This window comes from Leuresthes tenuis, unplaced genomic scaffold (assembly GCF_036924035.1).
Source record: "Leuresthes tenuis unplaced genomic scaffold, fLeuTen1.0.hap1 SCAF_12, whole genome shotgun sequence".
NCBI classification, from domain to species: domain Eukaryota; kingdom Metazoa; phylum Chordata; class Actinopteri; order Atheriniformes; family Atherinopsidae; genus Leuresthes; species Leuresthes tenuis.
The window spans coordinates 16,296,025-16,313,387 of NW_027325366.1; the positions used below are offsets into that span (position 1 = coordinate 16,296,025).

Genomic DNA, 17,363 nt, shown 5'->3' on the forward strand with positions numbered 1-17,363 from the left:
CATGTAGATTTGCATTAGCAGATTTCATTACTCTGGATTGTAAAGAATAAGAACGTGTGAGTGGGCTGTTGCATATGTTTGTGTGGCTGGTATTTTACCCACCACAGTATTAACTCTGTGTGGGAAGCCGTGGTACCGACTGCTGTTGGTCAGAGAGCTCAGAAATTCTGTAGAAAAAGTTAATATGTGGTGATAAGTCTAGCTTTTAAAAAATATACTCCTTTTTTTTCCCCTTAATGTAGCTCACTATGTTTTATGCGGGGCTTTACATTCTGTTGCATTTGATCCTTAGTTTGTAGTTATTTTCTCTCATTTGTTTGGCTCTCGCCAACTTGCTGTCTTTAAAAAAAAGTTGGGAGGATATTAATTGGTAGCAGAGGGGTTAAGGCCGATCAAGCTTTACGAGCGTTCACACACCTACTCTAAGAATTCCACAACCGCAGTGATGGTGAGTCAGATACTGTGCTGTTTAGCAATTGGCCTATTGCAGCACTCTCAGTGAAACGCCCTCAGACCAGACACCTCAGTATTTCATCACAGGTCTGTGCATGAGGAGATGACTTTTATCCAATGACAGCGCAGAACTTCATCATGTAACCAGATGCAAATCTGGAACATCTGCATGTGGAAACGGACAGATTATGCACAATTCCTTTCGCACCTCGAGTTTTGGTTGCATTTGCATAGCTGGCTTTGCAGTCGCAGCTGTTTTAGCATTGATTACCGTAAGGATTCTTAATCAGGGCTGGCTGCTAATATGACACTTCACAAGGCCTACTTTATTGGCCTTGCTGGCAGGCACACATGTACAGTGTGACGCATACGAGGTAATTGGGCAGTGAGTTATTGCTGCACGGTTGGTGCATGTCATCTTATATTTTTTCAAGAGGATCCCCACGCCGTGGACACACGCTTGCGCATAAACATCAGCTGAGCTGCCGTCGTGCTCAGTCGCAACGCGGCATGTCTGGTGGGCGCAGCGGAGCTCAGCTTTGCTTTTACTGCCGCTGATAAAATTTCATGAAATGTGTTTTGGAATGGTAGTTTGCAAGGGCTGCGCCAAGACAGGTGGTGACAGCGTGTCGTGTCAAGCTAAAGAAAGCCTTCGGCTGTTTTTCGGGTTATATAAGACCCATTCGCTATGACTGTCGTTGACTTATTGTGATAACACGACACAAAGATAGCATTGTTCTGTCTTAGCTTTTCCAAACGGTTCCTATAAGGTTCTTTTAGATGTAAGAAGGGTGTGGGTTGTGTACAGTATATGTGTGGGGGGGGGGATTATTGAGATGACCAGCACTGCCTTCCAGGACTAAAATACACACACACACACACAACATAAAATGATTCATATGAAGGCAGAAAAGGGATGGTTGGCGCTCTAGATTTTCACTAACATACATTCATTTTTCTCTCAACTGACTGCATTTTCCTTTTTTTTCCCGTCCTTCCTATCTTCCTTTCATTTTCTCGACTCTCTGTCAAGCACCCGCCATCATCCCCTGCACCTTGCCTTCCTCCTCTTCTCTCCCTCTCCAGCCCGCACTCCCGTGTTATATCCCCCCCCCTCTGCTTTTCCACAGTTCATCATTATCTCTCCGCGAGCTCCCACCTCTCATCCATCACCCTAAGCTACAGGTTTCCCTCATATTACTGCAGAATGGGCCTTCATTTATCACAAACTGGAACACACGCACCCACACACACACACACACCGCCATCCGTACACATGCGTACGTCTGGAGCCACGTTTGCAGGCGCATGCTGTGTGGCAGCGAGCTGCGTTGTTGTTTGACCTTGGTGTTTTTTTCTCGGCAGACTGGAGTGCCTTGGCCTGGGTTTGCCTCATCACACTGAACCTGTACCTCAACCTGGTCCGAGAAATAAGCACCAACAGATTTGAAATGTGAGTAAGTAACTTGATTTCTTTCCCGCGCGTTCGATTTGGTAGTTTTGTCGGTTGTGTGGATCTTTTTTGTCCAGCCCGCGGTGCAACTTGTGAATTTCTTAGAGGGGGAACGACGCAGCGGTTCTGAGGAGAGGCTGGAAACAGGGAGTCGGTGGCATTTTAGTTTTAAAAGTGACTCAAATGGTTTATCAATTATTAATGTACTTGATTCTCATTTTTCTATTGATGAATTAATCCGTGATTTCCACTCCAGCTGCACTGTTTATCTCTCATCTGTGCAGTGGGGTTTTGTTTTCCTTGTCTACCACTTTACATGTATTTGTCTCCTGTTTTGTTTCGAGTGCTTCCTCCTTCGTGTGTGTTTGTGTCTGCATGCGTGTGTGTGTGTGTGTTTGGTCTGGAGCGGCATGTGTGCACCGACAGACCCCTCCTCTCCCTTTTCTTTTCCAGCCAGCCGACACTCTAATTGAAATGGGAGTGAGTGTCAGCCGTTAAGTGTGCCTTTGTGTGTGGGCTTGTGTGCACAGCCATCTTCACGCTTTTTGGCTCTCCGTTTCTGTCGCTCAAACTCCCATGAGCACTTTTCACAGCAGTGTTTGAACTGCGCTATGTGTGTGTGTGTGTGCGCCTGTAACATTTTTACATTCACAATATCTGGCGAACATTTTTTTTGACAGAAACACAATTTTTCTTTTAAAAACCGGAGAAGTGAAAAGGAGGCAACTTTGTTCAAGGTTCTATCCTGATGACGTTTAGTTGGGCACAAACGATCCCATATTTCTCTGTGTGTGAGAAGTTTTAGCATGAAGGGAGTTATAGCCCCCCCCCCCCACACACACACACACCCACCCCACCACTTCCACCACCCATGAGAGTTTTCCTATATTGATTAGCAATAAGGCAGACAATATAATGGTGGTATAACTCATAAGGAGACGGCTTTATGTGTGCAGTGAAGGGGAAGGCTAGGAAAGGCCAACGTCAGTTCGATTCAAAGCCACACACCTCGTATAAGTCCAGAGGGAGTAAAGTGGGAGGAGGATATGTCTGTATTTCTTGTGGCTGGACACCACACACAATGTGAAGGGGGGAGGAAACACAGAGCTTTAATAGGTTAAAGTCAAGCAAAAGCTAGGTGTCGTTGCAGCTGTCGTGTATTGGCTGTGCATAGATAAGCTTTATGTGTTTAGGCAGGGGGGTATGCGGTTTTGCATGCATGCACAATTACCTCTTGGCCCCCTAACCCAGCCTTCCCGCTCTCGCCTTCACACACACACACACACACACACAGACAGACACACACACCCAGTGACAGCACGGCGCGATGGTTTATGAATGAACAAATCGCTAGAGGAGATGGAGGCTGGATGATCTAAGAATGATTGAAGTGGGTGCAAGAGAGGGTAGGAAGCGTGCCTGTGTGCACGTGCATGTGTGTTTATGAGGATCTGAAGGAAGAATTCAGGCAAAGTCGCTGAGGAAAGCGAGGCAGTGCTGCAGCCCGCCCGAAGACGGAGGACTAGGAATAAAGAAGTGGTGTGAGACTGTGAGAAATGAGATTGCGCCTCCTGAGAGATGGGTGTGTGTGCGTCTGCACGTGTGTGCGGCTGCACGTGTGTGTGTGCCCGTGCAGGTGTGTGAAATGCAGAGCGCAGAGCAGCCCTGCTGTGCCTCATTAAGCCCATGTTGAGCGCAGCTCCGGACCTCGTCGTTTCCCTCTCCAAGGCCCTGTGAGTGTGAGGTGTATGTGCTCGACATTGATTTCCTGACAACCGCCCCCCCCTCCTCCCATCCCCCACAGTGCATCAGTCGTCATGCCGTAGACTGGCAGCACTGATTTTCCCGTTTATATCTCACCATTCTCTTTGTGCCTTTCATGCTCTCTCCTCCCTCCTCCCCCCCCTTGTTTTCCTTTTCACACACTTCCTCTCATGTTCGGTCCAAACACAACCTCCCTCTGGATCTCTCCCACTTACTGGTCCGCTCTATTAAAACCGGCTGCCATCCCTCTCTTCCCCCTGCCTCCCTCACTCTCTCTGTGCTGTCCGTCAGAGGGATGTTGGGGGCAGAGGGGAGCGAACTGCGCCCCACTGACACAGAGTGACAAAGTGCGCATGTGGAACACAACTCGAGGGGGATTGAGCGTGTGTCAGTCGTGTCACCACTGCTCGATTGACCGTACTTGGAACAAGTCAGGGGAGGACTTCCACTCTATTGACCAGGCGACGCTGTACGCTCTATAAAGTATTGACTCCCGCACAGATGCCCAAGTCACTGGAGCACACACTGAATCTGTCTGACACACACACACACTCACACACACATCTCTAAAAGGCTCTCACCGACGCTGTCGTTTTACAGTTTCAGGCAGAATGAGGCTCTCCAGCCTCCTTAACAATTTCCCTTTCAAATAGGACAGCTCAAACCATATGTGTATATTTTTTTTGCGCAGGCTCGGCAGTTTTTTGTCCTCGCATTTTACATTCAGCAGGACCCGCGAGTGAGAAACCCAAACCCTGTTTGTGGTTTGATGCAGACATTTCCTCTGAAAATCATCTGTTCCCCGACCGTTAGGGTAATTATGGTTTATATTACCATGAGTAATTGGCTGTCTGCCCGTATAGGCATTTGTCTGCACCTGAAAAATGACCCTGATGCCTCTGCCAACAAAAGGATGAACTGAAGAAGAAGAGCACCAAAAGATTTATTTTTACAGTGTTTTCTCAGGAGCTGGGCTGCCTGCTGTCTGTGCTTATAATGAAATGAATGTCTGGTTTCAATCAGGTTGTACCATCTGATGGCGTGGGGGGTGCCTCTGGTCATGGCCTCTTTGCCGCTGCTCAAGGGTTACTACGGCCCTGCAGGAGCCTGGTGGTGAGTGCATCCAAACACCCCATTTTAATCTTTTGTAAGCTAATTACAGCACTTTTTTGTTACATGTCTGCGCTTTCAGGGATGGCCACAGCACTGGCCTCATTCTAGCTCTTAGCCCTACCTTCATATGAGTTAAAAAAAACTGTCAATTATCTGCACATTTGATAGATTAAATACCTCCTTACACTCTGGTGAATAGGAAGGGCATTATTTGTTTAGAGGGGTGAGGAAAAGGGGAAGAGGCCGAGGATTGGAGGCGTTAGAGTGGGAATTGGGACAGAGCCCTAATCTCCGGGCTTGGCTCTCTCTTTTCCACTCCCGGCTTATTAATAGCTGCAGCTGCACAGCTTTTCCCCTCTGCAGTCACACAAGTCTTTCTTCCGCTCACGCTCTCCCTTTTTCATTTGTAACCCGCTCATCGCTCTCCCTCTCTCTTTCTCTCTTCCCCCAGCTGGATCACAGAAAATCACGTAGCCTGGAGATTTGGGATGTAAGTAGACCCTTTCAGCGCCGCCATCAAAGCTTCCCCCAGTGGGGGAGATTGGGAGGGGGAGCGGGGGGGTTGAAGAGGGGTTGGAGGGCTGTCTCTGCGGGGAAATGTGAAGGGTTACATGTCAGGGGAGCCTGCAAGGGTTTTTTTTTTCCCTCTTGGTGCGTGGCCAGGAAACGTGCGAGTGTGTGCGTGCGCAGTGTGTGGATGTGCTTGTCTATCTCTGCCTTGTCAGATTTAGGGGAGTTGCTACATTGTGTATTTAAGTGTTTAGGACGGCTATGAAGGATTATGCCTGTCTACTGCTTTCTGCAACTGGTCCTAAGTCTGCAAGTGCCCCGCCAATCCCTTGGTGCACACACTTAAACACACACGCACACACACTGCACTTCTCTACGAGCCAAGGTAATCGCATTGCTGCTCGCAGCATCAGCAGGGAATCAATCTTTTAAAACAAATAAGCACGCACACACACACACACACACACACAGAGGCAGAGTCACACAGACAAACACAGAACAACACATAGCTATCAGCTGTGCTAAACGAGCCTGTGTCTCTTTTATCAGTGCTCGTCAGCTCCCCGGCTCTGTCTAGTTTTCCACGCTGTTGTGGCCCAGGGGGACGAGCCGCTCAGAGGATCAGGGAATCTTCATTAGCTCTAATTACATCAAACCAGACGAGAGATTAGAGGCCGAGGCAGCACCCGTCAAGAAAAAAAAAAAAAAAAAGCACATGCGCTGAAATACGCACGGCCTGCCGACAGCTTGCGGGAGGGCAGAGTTTTTAGGGTTTACGGTGAAAAGCGGAGAAGGTGGAGGGACTGACATACGGGATACAGTTTAAAAAGACAGGGAATTACTTAGCCGAAGAAGGAAAGAGGGGTTGCATAGCTGGACATGAAGGAAAGGAGAGCTGGAGAAATAGATTGTCCTCGTTTCTGCCCACGCTCCGTAGTGTGTCTTCATCAGAGCTCACCGAAGCGCGCAGACAGAACAGAGGAGGCAGGGGAGGTTCGGAGGGGGGGGGGGGCTGTGAAAGAGGAGGGAGAATAAAAAGCAAAGGACATCGCTCTGTGCGTGTGTGATGGAGGTGCAGGGTTTCAGGGGTTGAGTCAGCAAAGGAAAGCGCTGGAGCTTAGCTGAGTCACCGCTCTTAAGAAGTCCCTGTTGGTGTGTGTCATTGGCGCCACTGACTTACTGCTGAGAAAATGACATTCACGAAGGATTACGCTGGACTTTTTGTGCCACGTTGCTTTCGGGTGGGTTCGTTTTATCCTCCAGTCGCTCAGACCAAAGCTTTTGGCTTTTGCACAGAGTCACATATCAACATTCGCTGGGTAAAATTTCCCCGTTTCGGATGGATTCAGGATGATTCCACGCACATCCCTATAAGTTCGGTGATCTGTAGACTTTTCCTCAAAGTAGAATAGTCTGCGTAACTATGGGATTCACAGATATATTTGATGAGTCGGGTAATTGCTGTAGAATATGATGTTGTCAGCCTATAATCAGGAAAAAATGTCAAATCATCAGTCACAGAATGGTGCGTTAAATGTCAATTCAAAAGAATTTTAAACCCTGCCAGAGCTAACCAAAGTGACGGACGCGACGTCAAAGCACAACCGTAGCAAAGCGAAGCGGAAAAAACAACGATGGCGATCTGAAGGAACACAAAGCAATGTCGAAAGTTAAAAGCGGAGTTGCAAATGATAAAAAACGAGTATCTAAGACACTGAGTGGAGAACATATATGTCTTTATACGTATGTCTTGAATGTTTCTATCGATGGGACACATTTAATTGACAGTTCCACAGCTTTGGAGTGCTGTCTCTTCTCAGACATGAGTGCATCCACTGAGGCGCAGCCTTCACCCGGCACACCCTGCTGTTGTTTCCAGCTGGTGCCTCCACCTCTCGTTTCGCCTCTCAGGTTGTCTTTCCCCTCTTTCCCCCTGTAAGTGGTCGAGCAGGTAGATCGCGATCTTTCGGTCTGAATTAGGATCTTGTGGGTCAAAGTTAGCGGCCGCGGTTGAGCATAAACCCGCTGTCATCCTCTACCTGGTACTTCAATTAAGGTCTCTTTCATCCAAGCCTCATTCTTCACAGAGCAGCACTGGAGGGAAGGCCAGGCCAAGGCTGAGTGATTGAGTTTGTTCCCGCTTGTGATGATCTTTCTGCTGCTTTCAGGCGATCCTAACCCCCTCTCTGGTTATCTGTATTTCATCCATCCTTCCGTTGTTGATCTTTTGGGAGCAGCATCTCTCGGCTGCTCCTTTGATTCCCACCATCTCCCTGCTTTTAATCACCACGAAACCTCTCTCTTATTTCCACTTTTTCTGTTCCTAAGCCACAGTCCACCGTCATCCATCTGCCTTTGCATCCTCACCTCTATTCATCTCCTCACTTTTATTATCCGCTGCCCACTCTGAATCCATCTCTCTGCTTCTATTTCATTCTCTTTCTCGCTGTCTCCCTCTTGCTCTCTCCGGGTAGTGCTCAGCTGTAGAGCACAGCAGACTCTAATGGCAGATCATTATCATGCTAATTCGAGCACTTTGTAGCTGCCGCCCGTCATTCTCTCCTCCTCACAGCCCCCTACACTATCGTTATAAAGGCCACCCCCTCCTTTCCCCTCTCCACCAAGCCCGCCCACCCCCCAGCTCGTCTTTCCATCATTAACAGGACGTGCGCTGGCGTAATTGGACGCTGTTTATTCCGGAGAGCAGGTTATTAAATCACACCGAGGTGACGCTCGCGCAGGTCTCCCCTGAAACGCTTTCATCATTGTCCCATGCCATTATTGAACCTGCGTGGACACACAATCAGGCACACATGTTCGAAGAGGGCGAGCATCCTTTTTTCATGCTCATGCCACCTATAGGAGGGCACAGTCTTGTATAATGCAGCCTCTGCTGAAAGAAAGGCACGCCGTCTCAGATTCCCCTGCCAATAAAAAGTTTAATTTGATAATGCTCAGTGAGTTTCTTTCAGTCCTCAGGCGTGGGAGACAAGCATGGGCAAGTTTAAATTAGGCCAAAGACCTAGTATTTGCCTTTCGAGATGCTTCTAAGAGATGAAATTTTTAGCACACACGCCAAGGACTTGTCGGGCACAGCGTTGGGCGTTTATTCCCAGAGCATTTTCTTGAGGAAGTGAGTCCATGAATTTATAGGTCAGAGACACGTTTAAAGTCTTTATTTTAAATGTCAGTTGAACAATTTTCTCTTTTGTGATTACTTTTGGTGGCTTTCATCCACACTATCCACTATCTCTGTCAGACGCATTTACCGGCGTTATGTTCTCGTGAGGCGAACTGCGCGGTCACGAGTGCTCCGTCACTCAGAGTGGTTCCACACGCTCGAGTCCAGCTACGGTTGCAGCCCGACTGGCCCATTTAATCGGACCCTCGTATGCACGCTCGGGAGCTCAATCAAGTCAATAACGGGAGGTCCACAGTTTGCTGTTGACTGTGTGAGAAACTGTTGGGAACATCCTTCTAACGTTCTCTGTAGAAAATCATCTTCTATGTAAGTTTAGCTGAACTCAACGCACCGACTTTGTCTTTAAGTTTCCTGAATGGGGATTTTATCTGATGTCAGAGCAGAGGAAGAGTCTGAAAAATGCTTTCAGCATTCTGCGAGTCGACACGTCGTCTTAACGGGCTGATTTTCAGGCACAATTTCTGATGCGTTTAGCTGTCTGACAAAAGAAAGAGAGAAATATTTGAATGAGAGCGGTTTTGTCGGGAATTCAGGCTGTTTTTACAAAAAGAAGCAAAAAGATGGAACTGCAAAGTGCTTAGGCCCTTTTGAGTGTTACCTGGGTGCATTGCTCCCTTTGAGAAGCACAATTGGTCGATTTAGCTCAGCCCAACATGTTTAAATGCATTTTAACGGTCCAGTTTTGGACCCACCGGCACAATAATAAATGTTTTTTTTTTTTCCCAGTGTCTTGTAAACGTGCTTCTGAGGCTGAGCAGAGAGGCGGCGGCCAGGAACCTGTCTGTCAAAGCGAGTCCTGTTTCGTGATTACAGGGAGAGGTTGAAACTCTTCATAGCTTATATCACCTCCCAAGAGATTGCCCAACACAAGACTGCCAAAGCCATCATCCCATCATTCCCGCTCGTCTCGCTCTCTCTCATCGGCTGAGAAAATACCTGACACATTATTCACCCACGCCTCCCTTGATTGGCAAACCTTAATCCCACTGGGACGCGATGTATTTCCGGTATTGTTGCTTTGCTGGCGTTATCTTTTGTTCTGGATCTCGACTCACTGAAACTTTGCGCTTTCAGGTCCAGAGCTGCTGAGTCAGGCCTTTTCCTCTCCGTGCTGTCAATTTTTAGAATGCGTGCCCTTGATGCATCAGCGACTTTGAATTATATCACCCAGTGTCAACCAGAAAAACTCATCTCAACAAGTTATGCACATATTACTCATACATCATCACCTTTTGAGCCAACCTTTCAGCAAGCAGCGCTATTACACAAGCCTATAGCTACTTAATGAGTAGAAGCTAAATACTCAAGTTCTCTTCCCTCTGTTTTGGCTTTCCAAGCTTTTAAGAGAAATACTTGGCACTTCAGCTTCTAACTGCTCCACTTTGTTCACCAGCATGTTGCTAACTGCGTGTCTCTACCTTCTGGTGCTCAGCAAGTATTGTGCTGTAGGCTTCAAGACCTAAAACAACTAAACAAGCAGCTGAAAGATCTGTAAAGCCGAGGATAGCAGGAGGCAGGTTGATCACTTCCTGTAAGACCATTCCCACACTTCCCATTTGTCATATTATTCTTAGAATGATATGCAATTTACAGTTAAGTCTAATATAGTATCTGATTTGCCTGAATCTCAGTTTGAATAAAAATCATTTTCTTTAGGATGGTTGTGAATAAAATAAGGGTTTCATGTTAAAAAGTGAGACATCGCCTGAAAATAAGCTTTCGTTCACGTTGGCCTTCTCAAGCTTCAGTCCTGCTCAAAGAATCTTATTAACTTAGTTTCTTTGGTATTAGTCTGTTCTGTTTGGACAACTCTAACATAAACACACTAACCGCCGCACACTTAACGGCAGAAATGCCACACTAATGACACGTCTCATGTTGAGCTCTCTTACTCATGGGTTGTGTCCCTGTGCTTTGCAGATGGTACGTGCCTCTTTTCAGCCTCATCTTCCTGATGATCTGCTGCTACGCCAGGATCATCTGTGTGGCCAACAAGAGAGTGAGTGCCCAGCACCCATCTATCACAGGATGCAGACAGCCTGGCAGAATCTAAATCCACTGTGAGCCTTTGAAAACTGACTCTGGGAAAAGCCCAGACAGGGCTTATATATGGGGCTGTTCTTATATTTCCAGACTAAGCCTTGGTGAAGTAGAAATATATGATGAAATCAGTCTAAATGATATAATATTATTAGCAAACGATAATTGTTTAAAGGATGTGTCTTTATCGGCACTTTCGTCTTATTGTCATACTGTGAAAGTATCATTTCTGTGAATACTGATGACATAATGCTTAACCGCGACGCCCTGCAGCTGCTGAGATGTGTCATGGTGCACATATACTGGATCTTCAGCCTCTGATGGAGCCAAAAATAGCTCAGGTTGTAAAGCAAACGCTTCGGCCAGGTTATCTACTGGAGCTGCTTTATTTGGAGGTGAAGCTGAACGTGCACAATTTAGTCGGAGCTGTGCCGAGCCGTCGGACTGGAAACTAGAATGCTTGCTAACGGCATGCAGTTGGAATGATAATTTTCCGGTTTGTCTTCGTTTTCTGTTTCGGCACATTTTGGTCAAAGAGGTCACAGCTAAACATGCTCACTGCTCATTCGCAAGTAAAGCATGAGGCTTTCGTGCACTCTTTTCTTTTCCGTTTACGTGAATGTAGATAAAAATGCGTTTGGCTTCTGGATGCTGTTTGGAATAGAGCAAACTGCGGGAGTTATGACGGCCTCTCGCTGTAACGAAAAAGCATCTTCGGTGTTTTGGGGGTCTTTTTTCATGCCGAGAATTCAAGACCCTCTGATTCTAATGATGTCTGCAATAGCTTTAATCTATTTTTAAGATCAACCGTTTACTAGATACAGCTTCATGAATACAAGGATTTCCCTCTTTTCCCTTAAAGTAATAATAAATTGACCACTTGGGGGTTTGGGCTGTTGGTTGGCCTCTCAAGCTGTTTGAACACATTATCCTGGGTTAACTTGTCTCTCTGTTTGTCTCTGTTTTTTTAAGCATTTTTAAAGAGATCAGGCCATCTGTTGATTAACTGCTTTGCCACTTGGTCGATGTGCTCTTTGTGCTGGCTTGGCACTCTTTGTAACTTTCCATGGTAGGTGCCAAGAGGAAGCGTTCTACAAAATTCACATAGCTGTCATTCCCCCGATCTGACGAAACCCTGCACTGTAGCTGTGCCACTTGTTGACTTATGCTGCAAAAATGTGTGTGTGTTTTTTTTTTTGTTTGTTTTAATGTGATGGAAAGAAGAAGAAGCTCAAACCTCATAAGACTCACAATGAAATGTTATCACGAATGTTCGAATTCTTTGTATGGGCGGCGACGGAGTGAGAAAGATTTTGATGATAGCCAGGTAGCAGAGAGACGACATCAGAGACAGACAGTAGCTAGCTGAGGGGCAGGCGAAGGAAAAGAGGCAACACGGCTCTTTATCATGACTGTGATAACGAGAGGGAATGAATGTAGCTGCGTCTCATAACTCATTCAGCTCACAGTGTTCTGCTATCTCTCCCTCTTCTTCTCGTCTCTGCATCTGTCTTCCACCTTCCTCATTTCCTTTTTGAATTCATCTGTCTCTCTTTCCCTGTCTGTACTCCCACTCACTTTCTCCATGTATCAGTCCCCCTTCGCTCTGCCGGTTTGCTTTCTCTATCATATTTATGAAGAGCTCAAGCCTTATCTCTTCTCAGCTGCAGGCTGTCTTCTTACTTGAAAGAATTTCAAAAGCTTTGAAAGCAGGTTAGGTGGCGACGCATCGGAGAAAGGGATGAAGAGGAGGAGGCCGAGTGAAGAGAGTTGGGATGTTCGCTGGACGGGGAACTCAAACTTTTCCTGAGCAGATCTAGAGGAGAGAGATGACTTTGCAATTCTCGGATTCACCGAGTCGATTGCTATAAAAAACCTGGCCGTATTTTGCGTGTCTGTGTCAGCTGTGTCAGTAATCAGGGATTTAAGGCCGCACAGAAAGGTCTGGGAACATGTCTGTGGGCTTGTTTTACAGATTGTTTTGTACATGCCCACTCTTTTCCGTCTAAGCCTTACCCTTCAGCACTTAACTAGCTGAACTGCTCTGCTTTCAGTGGCGTGGCTTAAGAGAGATTGCAACAAAAGCTTCCACGCACACAGGAGACCTGGCCGAGGCCTAATGATATTGCCACTTATTATCAGTGTTTGTTGATTTTGATGGATAGTGGTACTCAGCTGGGCAGCAGAGGGCTGCTGCGGAACAGGTTCGCTCTAATGACCAAATGGCTGCCCATTTTTTTTCCCCCGTACTGCACACAAACACACCATGGTCACACATAGATTTACAATGACAATCACGTCAGCACAGAGAAACCATGGCAACATTGAGTTAATAAATAGCAGAACAGAGGAGCTGTTAGTGCATGTTCCTGCTGCCTTTTTGTGCATGCTATGAAGCTCACACAGGACCTCCAGAGATTTGTCTCTGATGTCTTGGGTTACATAAACCCTCTGGCTTCCTGTACCCCCCCACCCCGTTCCATTCCAACCCCATTTTACCATTACAAATCCTAGTCTTGTGCATGGACGTGCGTGTGCGCATGTGTGTCTGTTGACATTTTCCCTTCTTTCCCCTGAGAGAAGACACAGAGGAAGAGCAAGAAGTATTCCCACGTTCTCTGCCGATATCTCACATCTGCAGTGTTTGCTTTGTTTTTCCCCCCGTTCCTCTAACACTTTTTCCAAAAAATTCTCCCCCTTTCTTTTTTTTCTTTCCCCGTGCCTTGTTTTCTTCTTCCTCTGTCATACTGTGTGCACTGGAGCTGATCTGTTTTAGCGAGATGCTGGGAGCTGTTTAAGTGCTCCCCTATGCCTCTAAGCTCTGCACTCTGGTGTGAATCGGGCAATTTTGCAGCAGTGTGTCAGAGGGTGGAGGGATTTTGCATTGGCGTGATAGCCAATGTGATAGTTGTTCCAGCTTGTCACTGCAGGCTCTGACCTCTCCAGGAAAAACCATTGAAATGACGAAATCACTAAAGCTTTTTCCCCTGAACAATCGCCCTCATTCTTTCTTTCCGTTTTGTGTCTACAGATGCAGTCATGGTTGGGAACCTTCAACCCAGAGAGGGAGAGGCGAAAGGTAATGGTCTGACCATCACATTTCTCAGCACACATACACGCATGCACATGGATCATGAAGATTAGAGCGGCTGCAGGATTAGCTCTTACCGTCACGCTGGGTAGGTGTCAAACACAGCAGGGAGCAATTTGACCCTTTGACTCTATGCCCCGGTTGTGTTTGTGCGTGTATATATGCAGACGTATGTGTCTTTAAACCTACATGAATTAGTAGGGAGCAGAAGTGCAAAAAGCAGCAGGTACATATTAATCATGCCAAGATAAATCTGATACAGGAGTAAGGAAACAGAGGACTGGAAATGCAGAAATTCAATCGGGGAGCGGGTTAACAAAGGGGATCTTCAGTCAGTATGCTAAAATGCAGTTAAGTCGAGCTACGACGATTGAAGCTCAACACATGCTTTGACTGCTCTCCTTTGTCGAAGTATATCCAACCTTGTGGACCGTGCGAGAAAATGTTTAAGACGTTCAGTCTCTTCTAACTTTCTCTGTTTTTTTGGGGTTTTTTTGTCAATAGTGACACATTCCAAACTGTAGGGGGAGACAAAGAGCAGACAAGTGACCAAACTCTCCGGTGTTACTTTAAGCTACTTGAATTGTGGCTTCGTCTGGCTTTCATTCGAGCAGAGTGACAATCTGGAAATGCTGAAAGTGACTGCGAGTTGACACGCAGTCCTAATGGGCTGATTTTCAGTCGCAATTTCTGAGGTGTTTAGCCGTCTGACTAAGGAAACAAACACGTAATATGAGCAGCTTTGTTGGGAAATTGGCTGTATTAATAAACATTTACACTTTGCTGTTTTTACCAAAAGACGCTAGCTGAAGGGCGGGAGAGTAAGAGCTGAACAAAAATGTTGCATCATGAGAATTGTAGAATCCAATTTGGAGCTTGACCTGCATTTGCAGCTGAAAAAGTCTGGTTATCTCATCTCCGCTGCTTTGATTTTAAGCATTCTTTTTCCTTTTTCTCTTATTTGCGAAGGTGCGGTGCGAAATAACTGGCGTGCCCCTATGAATAACACGCAATTAATCATGTCAGCTTCACTGACTGCACGTGCGGCATCTTCTTATTTATGTGTTCACCACCAAACACCAAAACCCTGACCTCCCTGCTCTTTCCAAATCCAGAGCATTCAAATGGTTATCCCGAACTCGCTTAAACCGAAGCCTCAGTGGTGGTCTGTGAAGCGGTGACTAATGTAACGGCAGCCACTTAAAAGCAGCAATTGCTTACAGTCATGTTTCTTACCCCTCCTCCTCCTCCTCCTCCTCCTCCTCCTCATCCTCCTCTGCACTGTCGTTGCATCCCCGCCTAGCAGGGTGAGGTGTGGAGGGCAGGTTAGGGTTAAGGTTATGTAGATGCTGCCCCTAAGTGGCAGGCATAATTACTGCACACTGAACTGGTGTAACCCTCACTAACGGCGTGAGAGGACGTGTATGAATGTGTGACAGCCACACACACACACACACACACACACTCCTCATGTGGGCTAATTGCTATGTGTAGCACAGAGTGTAAATAAGTCAGCAGCGGTTTTTATCACACTCTTTCCTCGTATTTCTCTTTCCCAGTTGCTCTCCTCATTTCCATCTTTTTTTTCTCTCCGTCTTTCACTCTGCGCTCTCTCCACCGTCTTTTTCTTCCTCTCTCTTCCAACCCCCCTCCCCCCCCCCCCCAATCCATCCGTCTCCCTCGCTCTTGTACTCACACACAGCACGAATAAAGCGGCAAGCCAGGTTCATGGGCATGAATATTTATGAGAGTTTATGCATGCGCTGCGATGCTTTAAAACAACAACAGCCTCCCAGATTGCGCTTGCCATGCCAGTGAGCTCTGGTTCATGTGTGTATAAGTGTGCCACTGTGTAGCAGCAGGTGTGAACTAGAGACCGCTGCCTCCGGTTATTTCTATTCACTTCACCACATCGTCCTCCTTGTGCTCACATGCTGTTCCCCAAGTTTGCCATTCTTGATCTCTTCCCTCTCCCTGACACCTCCTGGCACCATCGTCCTTTCTCTCCGAGTGTCTGCTGGAGTGATGACGTACATTACTAATGTTGGCAGTTATCAGGGCTGTACGTCACATGGATGTGACCCATCTGTGTGTGAGTTTTTCGAGCCATTTGTCTGAAGTCATGCTCGGCTACGGCGGCGCAGGTCATCGAGAGGATATTTGGAGGAGGGCTTTGAAGTCATCGCACACCTTTAAGCACATCTCCACGACTGCACACACTGCAGCTCAGTCCCGTCGTGTAGCAACAAAACTGACTGTGTAAACAGAAAGCCGCTTGTTCGCCGTCTTCTCGGGGCATTTGTTTACCGATCCGCTCAAGCTTTGCCTTGAGTATTAATGTGGTTTGTCTCTACACATGTGTGTGCTTGCATTCCTGACCTTTCATCCTACTGAGCATTGTCTGTGCATGTGTGCACCCTCATTATCTTTATTTTGACTTTGTGTTGTCAGGAGCAGAACTTGGTATCCAAAAAAGTGTGAAGACCTTTGGGTTTGTGCCAGGACCTGTGGCTTATGCCCCTTCTCACGGGCATCGACTCTCCCAGCCACTATAACATATCAACAGTACTACTCAACAGTTCTTCTGGTAGCTTCTGATCTGATAAACTGTTTTACTTCATCATCGTTCCAAGTAGGGCTGAGCGATTAATCAAATTTCAGTTTCACTTCCGATTTCGGGTTCCTGTCATTATGAAAACGGTGGATATGACTGAAAACGTTGTACGGCCAAGTTGGTGTCACTTGCTAAATGCAGAGGGTGCTAAATTCCCTCAAAACTCAGCCCTTCAAGTTAAGCGCAGCGTGTTAGCTGCTCCTGTTAAGAGGAAGGAACGACGGTGCTCTTCTGGAGCTGTTTCGAAAGGTATTAACAGGTGCCAGTTTGCCAAAAGACAGCCGATTTTTATTCTTTCTTTTTTTTTTAAAAGATAAGGGAAATCAGATCGAAAGGTTGGCTTGAAAGTTCCAAACCAAACCCTCTGGAAAGCACCTTCAAGGGTGAAAGTTTTCACGTAATCGGATGGTAACTGTTGTGCGGATGGGAAAAGCTGGCCTTTTTGCTTGCGGCTGTCGATTGTGCACCATTATCTCCCCGATCTCACATAAGAAAGCACCTAATTCCCCTTTGATATTGTAACGGGAGACACCAACAAGGTACTGCTGGTGCTAACCTTGTTAACAGCACTTTTCACACGTTTGCACATAAATGTATGGTTACTCTCTCACTTTGCTGAAGAATGGAGGCATCAGACAGTGCTGGGAAGTTCACTGCTAGAACCAGCGACTAATAATCCCTGATTTTTGACGAGACTCAGTCAGGCCTCTAGTTGGTGGAACAACTTTAAGACTAAAGTGGCTGTAGGGAGCTGCTTTGCCTGCCAAAAAAGCCTTTATGTAAGTAAGGTGAGGGGAGATAACGTATGACAGCAAAAGCCTTTGGATTAACATCCAAAGTGGTTTGGTTAGGCAAGTATTAGCACTTTTACCCCATGTAGATGTAGTCAGCTGTCACTGGAACTTGTGCTGTTCTGCTCGTGTCTTGTGTCTCTGTGCGGATGGAAAGTTTTTGTAATTGTTGGTGTGTGGCCGGGACTTTTTCTGATTAGGAATGGAGGAGGGGAAAAAAATAAAAATCCCAGTCTTTTTTGCTTGTGTATACTTTGCTTCAATTGTCTGGAAATTTGGTTTAGCACCACGAGGCAACACAACCACTCAATTCAACCATTTAAAGTTAGGTT

General features: G+C 46.6%; 1 protein-coding gene across 3 annotated transcripts in view; it reads left to right on the forward strand.

Moving 5' to 3' along the window:
• The window catches only part of LOC140319114 (cyclic AMP receptor 1), a 50,298-nt gene that overhangs the window by 6,917 nt on the left and 26,018 nt on the right, over positions 1-17,363 (forward strand). For all 3 annotated transcript variants that reach the window (XM_072396680.1, XM_072396678.1, XM_072396679.1), the window contains exons 6-10: positions 1,819-1,906; positions 4,694-4,783; positions 5,235-5,273; positions 10,416-10,494; positions 13,567-13,614. In XM_072396680.1, the coding sequence (XP_072252781.1) occupies positions 1,819-1,906; positions 4,694-4,783; positions 5,235-5,273; positions 10,416-10,494; positions 13,567-13,614 (344 nt within the window). The remainder of the gene's footprint in view (positions 1-1,818; positions 1,907-4,693; positions 4,784-5,234; positions 5,274-10,415; positions 10,495-13,566; positions 13,615-17,363) is intronic.